The 9,140-nt window shown below is 35.4% G+C and overlaps 1 protein-coding gene and 1 long non-coding RNA gene across 2 annotated transcripts in view; one reads left to right on the top strand and one right to left on the bottom strand.

The window, feature by feature from the left end:
* The first annotated feature begins 2,463 nt into the window (after positions 1-2,463).
* LOC112528901 lies at positions 2,464-5,476 on the top strand. Its single transcript, XR_003070885.1, has 2 exons — positions 2,464-2,656; positions 5,038-5,476. It is a non-coding gene; the product is annotated as an uncharacterized LOC112528901 (long non-coding RNA).
* Positions 5,477-8,206: 2,730 nt separating this feature from the next.
* LOC112529296 (phytochrome-interacting ankyrin-repeat protein 1-like) overlaps positions 8,207-9,140 on the bottom strand; it is an 8,764-nt gene continuing 7,830 nt past the window's right edge. The window contains exon 3 of the mRNA XM_025140512.1: positions 8,207-8,811. Within this exon, the coding sequence (XP_024996280.1) occupies positions 8,594-8,811 (218 nt within the window). The 3' untranslated portion in view covers positions 8,207-8,593. The remainder of the gene's footprint in view (positions 8,812-9,140) is intronic.

Genomic DNA, 9,140 nt, shown 5'->3' with positions numbered 1-9,140 from the left:
CTTTTAAAAAATCTTTCCATTTGATTTGTCTAATTGCCTACAAAATTACCCACAAAAATAACCAACAAAATTAACCTAAATCCTAAAGCATTTACCAACTACCACAAAATTAACCAACAAAATTACCCTAAAATAAATAACTAACTTAAAGCATTTATCAATTACCATTTACCACAAAATTAACATAAAATAAATACCTAACCCTAACCTAAAGCATTTACCAATTACCAATTACCACAAAATTAACCTAAAATACTACTAATTGAAAACTTGAAGATGGAAATTAGAATTATAAATTTAGAATATTTACTTACCAAGGTCCAAGGCAGCAAGCAGCAGGAGCCAAGTCGCCGTCGGCAGTCGGCAGCGGTCTCGCCTCCTCTCGTGCAGGTCGCAGGCGGCAGCGGCAGCACCACCAGTCGCCTCCTCGCGTTTAGTCTCGACAGTCGACTCTCTCTGCGTTCTGTCTCCGTCTCGCACTCTCGCTCACTCGCTCTCGCCTCCTCTCTCGTTTCGTTCCCGTGTGCTGGTGTGGTGTTCCTTCTCAGGTTAGAGACTTAGAGTAAGGGGCCTTTGTCAAATATTGTTGGGGGCCCAAACAAACACCTAATTAAAAATACAAGTAAAAAAAAAATTTGGGCTTTGGTGGAAAAATGTTGTTGGGGGCCCAGGCCCCCTACCCCTTAAGAGTGCGTCCGCCTCTGCCGGGACTGGTTATGGACCGGCTCGGCCCGGCCCGGCTTTAAAATTCAAATAATTTTATAAATAAATGTATTTTTAAATCTTTTTATAATGTTTTTTTTAAGACAACGTAATTTTAATTATATTAAAACGCATTTTTAAAATGTATTTGAGTGATCCAATTACAAATTTTATAATATATTAAAAATATATATTATTAAAAAAAATTAAAAAATTATTTTTTAATGTCGGGACCGGTTGGGACCGGTTATGAAGAACCTTGACCGGTCTTACCATTTTTGACCGGGACCGATTATGGCCGATTACGAGAAAGCTTGGGACCGATTAGGATCGGTCCGGCCCAACCCAACCCAAAACCGGTTTTTAGCCGTCACTACTCTGGTTTCCTACAAGGCTACAACATTTCCAGCCCAACAACTACACAAGTCCTGCAGAAACAAATTGGATTGGCCCAACACAACTTCATCAAAAATCTAATTGAAAGCCTAATTACCATTAAAATTCTTAACTTTTATAATAAGCTCCAAAAGTTATGAAAAATGTAAAATAAAAGACTAAAAGACTCGGTAGAAGGTTTGGAAAAATAAAATGATAGCATAAAAGACGAGGAAAGTGGTGTTATACGATCAATAAATTGACAGATATCGCCACGATATCACTTCTAACATAGCAAGGGCTACATATTCCTTGACAAATGGCATCCCAGCTAGAGTAGATGTTCAAGCAACCACAAAGGTTTCGTTGGCAGCCTGGAAGATACAGACCAGACCGACAGACAAGTTGTTCTTGAAGGCAGTCGCGTCAGTGTTGCTCTTCAGAAAATCTAAAAGAGGTTTGTGCCACAAATTGCCACTCCCTGGACTCTCTTGGGTCCTCGTATGATCTCGCAAAATATCTACCTTCTCGCAAATTGCACCTCTAAAGATCCATGCACGATTGGATCGTTGATTGATGATGTTCCACAACGTTTCATTTCTCCGATTCCAAAGACCCCACAGAATCATAAGGAACCTTGCGTTCAAAGAAGCCGGATAGGAGCTCAAATGGAGGAAAAAATATCAGAGAAGTCATTCGCGAGCCTAACTTTTCCGTCTATTTGATCAGAAAGACCGACCTCCCTCCACACTTTCGGCAAATGGGCATTATTTAGATCTAATAGTTTGCTAATTTTATATCAGCATTTTTTGTTGAGTTCTAACATAATCATTATCTTTATAAAAAAATTATATTGATAAACCCAAAAAATAAATTACTTTGCTATTAGACATAAATTAAATTATAATAAAAAATTGAATTAAAGAAATTATATAAAAAATGAGATCTTTTAAATAGTTAATTTGATATTAATATCGATATATTTTTTTTCAAATTTTTATATCTTCAAATATATTTTTTATTCAAAAGTAAAAACATTATCTTTATCAAAACTATATAAAATGTACTATATCAATAGAGACAAAAAATAAAGCGAAACATTAAAATAAAGATGTATCTCGTTGTTTTGCGTAAGTACCGTTCTAGTAAATATTAATACAACACGATAAAACTACATCAATTATTTAAAAGTTGTTGAAGTTGATTTTCGCATGGCGCATCTACGGTTCAAATATCCATTTCTATCGATTCAATTATCGTTTTTCGAGTTTCATGTTTGAATTATCATTTTCTTAAGGGACCAAATTGGCAGGTTATCAATAGTTGAGGTACCATTTTTGTAAATTTCTTTATAATAATATATAATCCCCAAACCAAAAAGCACACGAATTGCAAAGGCGTAGCCAATCCTCACTCTTTTTGACCCTGTTTGGTGCAACTTCTCGAGAGAAAAACGATGACAAGGGGGAAACAAAAGATCGAAGCGCAGAGAAAAAATGCAGAGAAGAATCAGAAATCAAAAGGGTCTCAATTCGAAGCTCGTGCTGTTGCTCTCAAAGTTATATGCCCCATCTGTAAAGTAAGTTTCCCTTTTGCCCCCCATAATCCGTACACACATAGTACGTCTACAAGATCTATATGCTTGTTTAAGTTTGATTTGGCTGAACCTGTTAATTTTGATTTTGATTTTGATTCTTATCTGGGTTTGATTTGGATAATTGTTAAATATAATTTTGCGGTAATTTTGATGAGGAACGAATTGAGGGATTCATGTATGATTAGAGTGTGGATTGTTTGGTTGTTTAGCTTCAATCTGCGTTTAAATTGCAATTTTCTGTGAACTGCGATCTTGGTTTTATTTGAATATGTTGGTGTTGTAGCACATACAGAAAGGGATTGGAAATTGGAAGATGCACATGTAGATGGCGTGTATCTGTTGCTTGCTTAGGTTTTGTTTGGATTTGATTGCATTTTTGTTTGATTTCTGATTTGGGTCTTGTTTGTGTTATTGAGTAAACCTTTTTCATATGAAAATCAGTAATTTGTGGCTGGGACAAGACATGGTGAATTTAGAAGATATATAAATGTCCTCAAGTTATCCATATGGGATCTTTATATTAGTTTAATTAATATCTCCCGTTCTTCCGTTAGGAACCTAAAATTGATTAAGAACCCAAGAACCGCCCACAGCTCTCCACCTTCCCCTCTTTAGGATGAATACTCATCATGGACAACACATTCATGGTGAATATGGAAGTGTTATTCGTCATCAAAACCACATTCATGATGAATATGTTACAGTATTCATGATGAATAGCACGTCCATATCCCTGATGAATATGCCACGTGTTGCGTTGTGGGCGGTTCCCTAGTTCCTCACCCCTTACAAATTTTCTGGCTTTGCTACTGCTTCTGGTCTGGCTTCTTTGATTTGGGCATGTTGTATAAGAAGTAGGGATGCTATTGGGAATATCGAAGGTGAAAGTTTGATCTTCTTAAAAAACAAAGAGATGATAATTTATAAAAAATAAATTAAGGAGGAAACAAAACATTTACGTAAAGCTTACATCATGCGTTAGCGAGATAATAAAGAAGGCAATGTGACTCGAGCAATACTTGTTACTTGATAGTTTTAGATTTATATAGATGCATATCTAGAACTAGGAGACTCATATACAAACGTACCTCTTGTCAATGTTTTTTTGTTTTGATAAATCTTGATATATATATATATGTCATGAGGGCATATTTTCTTTAATCTAGATGATATATAACGAGAAAAGTGAATGAGTGACAAACTTAGTTTGGTACGCACGGAGATGAAGGACATTGTTGCTCGATTTAAATTCCATAGAAATTGACATTTTGAGTCATTTTCTTGTCCATTTCATACCCAAACATTTTGCTTCGTATGTGAACCCTTTTTGCACCATGCTCAAGAGGGGGGTGGTCAATGTATGAAACAGATAGTAAATGACTAAAAGTTGCCGGGCCTTGTGGAATCCATATCGAACAGCACTTTCCTTAGCCATAATGAGTTAGTTAACATTTGTGACTATAACTACTATGGTTGATGTGCTTTAAGTGGGGCATCTAACTAAATATATTTTGAGAAGTAACATGTCTTCAATGCGTAACCTTGAAGGCTGGCTCTACCGGCAAACACCATCTAGGCCTTATGCTCCTCCTCATAGGTCGCCAGTTCGAGTCTACCCTGGGCCACTGTGGATTTTCTTGGTTGTTATCTTCAGGGCTCCATGGGATTAGTCAAGGTGCATGCAAGCCAGCCTAGACACCCAAAGTCACCCTCAAAAAAGTATTTAGTGGGTATGAGTTGTTTATGCGATACAAGTCGATGTTGCATAATAGTTACATTTCTTATCCATCCATGAATAGATGGGTATAGGCCACAATTTTACTATATTGTCGAGTTTCCCTAATGGATTCGGCTATGTGATGACCCATGCAAGAAGGGATCATTATTGCTTTGTGCAATATTGTCGAGTTTCCCTATTAGATTCGGCTATGTGGAGAATGTGATCGTAATCTCTGTTAACGAATCATGGACTCCTGGATGTAGGTCTATTTCTAGATTTTACTTTCGCCATGATATTTACGTATTTGAGTTACTGATATTATATTGAATCTAGGTTTCATTTGGAGAAATAGTCTAATCTCAAGCTTTTCTTTGTTATGTGTTATGAAACAACATTGTATTTTCACATGTGAAACTGGTTCTCAGGGTTCTCTTAATTTTCTGTGAAACTGGTTCTCATGGTTCTCAACATTTATCCGGTTCTCATTTGAATTACCCCGTGTAACTTCCCTTTTACCTCTCTTTGTTACAATTTGTTTCCCATTTTGTAACAATCGGTCATACTGTCACTGGTGGCATGTTGTCGTAATCCAATGTTTTTGATGTTCGTGGTGCAAATTGACTGTTTGACTTGCGGTTTTCAGGCGCAGTTAGCGAATCAAAACCAGCTTGGTGATCATTACAGCTCCAAGCATCCAAAGGAGAAGCCTCCAAGCAACTCTGAATGATCTGTTTGTGGTTTTGCAGAAGAATTGGATGTTAAGATTTGTCAAAATGTTTTCGATTTATATTCATCCAATGCACTAAATTTCTTGTCTTTATGTTTATAGGACCCGATTACTCGTCTCTACAAGCGAAGAAAACGGTTATGAGTGTGAAACTGGTGCAAAGTGTCTTGCCAGTTTTTGTCGTTCTCGTGTAATTTTGCGTTGATGTTTTGTCTTGTCGTGTGTCATGTCTCGTGCTTCTTTTCTGTTAACGTTAGTGTCGTTGCGGAAACGGAATATAAGGATATATAACCGATTGTCAAGTTGTTGAGCATAAAGAAAATGTTAGTAAACATAACGATGTTCTTTTAGATAATCGTGGGTGTTCGGGGCAACTTGCCCCATCTCGAACTAATTTCATGACTCATGAGGACTTGGAAGTTGAGAGCCGGTTAATCTCTTGTTGTGTTTGCCGTTTGGTACATGGGACTGGATTGGACAGTATAAACTCATTGACGGACGTCTGACGTTACATGGGACTAGGACCGATCTACTCTCATTTGATATAACCTATTATATAATATGTTATTTGGTTTAATGGTCACTACTGCTCGTCATTGCCATCAACATTGTCACCTACTCTGCAACCACCACCTTCACCTACATATCCCTTGATTTATATTATTTATAACTATTATATGATATATAAAAATTATTAAATAACGTTTTGAGGCAATTTGTCCACTCTAGTCCTAGTCATACAGAACACCATCATTCAACTTGTCTTGTCCTATTTAGTCAGTTCAGTTTTGTCTGTGTATCAAACACTACCTAAAGAAGCTCGAGCTAAAGATGTGCTACTTTTCTAGATCTTCAATAGATTTCTTAAAATTTCTCTAAAATAATGAACTAAAAGTCAAAATCTCTAAAAAAAATTACAGTTATCTCCAATAGATTCCCTATTTTAGAGAATCTAACATTGATTAGAATATTAAAATATTTCATTGATCTATTAAAATATTATTTCTTTCTCTGAATTTTTATTTTCAAAGTTTTCTATTGGTCCTCTAATTTGGTAATATTTTTGGGTGATTACCATATTTGGAGAAAAAAACTCTTTTCTCTCTTACTTTTTTTTATTATTATTGTAGAGATAGTTTTGAGGAAGCTGTTTGAGCAAAATACAGGCTCAAAATCCTTATTTTTCCCATTTTAGATAAGCTGTTGGAGATGTTCTTCTCCAACAAATTCTCCAAAATTTCTCTAAAATGCAGAATCAAAAGTCAAAATCTTTAAAAGAAATTACATTCATCTCCAACAAATTCTCCATTTTAAAGAATCCAACATTAATTATAATATTAAAAGATTTTATTAATCTATTGCAATATTATTTCTCTCTTTAAATATTTTATTTTCAAAGTTTTCTATTGGTGGTTTCACTTGGTAATTTCTTTTGGGTTATCTCCATATTTGGAGAAAAAACTTTCCTTCTAATTTCTCTATTTTGGAGATAGTTTTATAAAAGCTGTTGGACTAAAATATCGACTCAAAGTCTTCATTTTTTTATTTTTTATTTTTTATTTTGAAGAAGCTGTTGAATATGCTATTAAGTAACCCGCAAAAGTATTGGGGTATTTTGGTAGGCCATTAGGAAAAAAAAACTGGGATTTTAGCTTCTTTTTTTGTTAACTAGGGGAAAAAGAAGAATATGATTACCGAAAGAGGGGTATATTGGTCATTTATTAACCCTTTAAAAGATTATAATAAAGACCATTGGACTTCGCTAGAATTCCAAATATGCCACAACAAAAATGTCAAACGATACAAAACCTAGTTTTTCAATGTGTTATTTATATCAAATTTGATCAAAATTACGATGAAAAAAATGTATAATGAACATTATACTCTTTATAAATTCTTATAACCAATGTTTCGAGGTACTTTTGTACAACTTAAATACCACCACCTGTTGTTACTTGTGATGTTTTTTCTTCTCTCATTTCTAGATGTTTCTGGCAACCCCGATCCTTTTCGCCCTCTCTTGGGTTGCCCCTTTTCGCCCCCTTTTCCAAAACATGCACAAGAACGCTTGGCATGTTTTCTTTTTCTAATTCATGTTATTTTCTATGTTCGGCAAATGGGTTAATTTCGAGCTAAGTTTCTTTTGAGACCATTGAATAGTTTTAATCAAGATGATTGTAAACGTTTTGGAGCAAGCGGGCATAAAGCTCGAGACGAGGACCGTAAACCAAGGTCTGGTTACGATTTTCCTGTTCTATTCACCGAATGATCCTTCTTAACCATTCTTTTAGTTTTTCAGAGCATTCAGATCTTTTGCTCTTGTATAAACAGATGATCGAGTTTGTGGCTTATTCACACAAATCAAAACAACCTCAACAGTTAAAAGTATCAATAATAAACAAAGATTTTGTAAACCCGATAACTTAAAAGTTACTACGCAAAACCCGTTATCATTTCCGCATTAAAACAAAAATCATGAGATTGTAAACAGAAAATCTCCAATTGCCAACTTCGGGGTTCAACCAAAAGCTTACAATGCATATTCAGTGTAGAACTCAAAAATTTCAATACCGACAAAGATAGATACATCTTCAATAAAATAATATTATAACATAAAACGAAACATAACAAACTTAAGGGTTGTTTGATTGTTTTTTCATTAAAGGGCTGTTTACTTACGGCTTAATTAGTCTTATTGGTCTATCTGGCTTATTCGCACAACTCATTTGGGTTGTTTACTTACGGTTTCTTTGCATAAAACATGGCTTAATAACAAAGATAGAAATGATGTGTTGTCCCCATTCAGCCACAATAATGACACATCTACCCCTTATTTAAAGCACCGTCTCCTTCCCATATGAGACACCCATCTTCGACCTCTTTATAATTTTTTGTTTTGATATTCAAATAATTAATATTGGAGGATAAATCGGTCACATTTATGTTATTCAAACTGTTGGTTCAGATAAAAAAAAGTAAACAACACTCATTTATCCAGACAGACAAATTTATCCACACAAGACTTAATAAAAAAATAAAAAAATTTGGTAAACAGCCCCTTAGTATATCCCATAGAGACGCATCATCATCGAAACAGCAACATTGGTACTATAAACCAAATCAAACCAACTCAATATAATATCCCACGGATATACATCTCAATAAAATAGCAATACCAGTACCATAAACCAAACCAAACCAAACCAAATCAAATCAAACCAAACCAAACCAAACCAAACCAACTCAACTCAACTCAACTCAATCCCATAGTAAACAAAATCAAACAAACTCAGTATATCCCACACAGACACAGGGGGAGGTAGGATCGGAGATATCATCACTTATTGGAAATAAACCTATCCAAATTTCAAACCCATGTAGCATTGGAAATCAAGAAGACAACCGCAAATTCAATCACCATCCTGAACGAGAAATGTGTGTACTTGTTTAGTGGGGAGAGACAGAAAGAGACTTAGCTTTCGGAGCTGTAAGATCCCTCTCCTGATGATGTACCACTCTCTTGTTGAACACGCCTCATCTCGTCATAAGCCCATTCAAGACCAGGGCAGTAATGGACTGGCGGATTAAACCTGGTATCCTCCATGTTATCTGGCAAGAACGCGCCATTTTCAACTAGAAATCTGATTGCCTTTCTGTTTCTCTCTTTTGCAGCAGTGTGGAGTGGAGTCCCTGGGATTAAAAACAAAATAACATCACAACAAAAGTAATACTTCCATCAACAACGGTTCCATCAATTATTAAATTAATTGTTTCAAGAAATCGTGTAAGAATTTGGAGGATTAAGGATCGACTATGGTTGACACAGTTAAAAAGACAGATTCACCAAACAGAAAAAAACATTACAGCCTAATTCAGAGGACTGGCTATCTCTGTATCCCAACTTTTAAGGCCAACTGAAAACCATTGATATGAATCAATTGGCAAAATCAAGATTAGCGGCCAAAAATACCACTAATCGGATGCTTATTAAAATAAACCCTGGAATTCGAGACCCAGTA

Source organism: Cynara cardunculus (assembly GCF_001531365.2).
Source record: "Cynara cardunculus var. scolymus isolate 2C chromosome LG 16, CcrdV1, whole genome shotgun sequence".
In the NCBI taxonomy this organism is placed as follows: domain Eukaryota; kingdom Viridiplantae; phylum Streptophyta; class Magnoliopsida; order Asterales; family Asteraceae; genus Cynara; species Cynara cardunculus.
The sequence above is the reverse complement of the archived record's forward strand: the minus strand, read 5'-3'. Positions and strand labels throughout refer to the sequence as shown.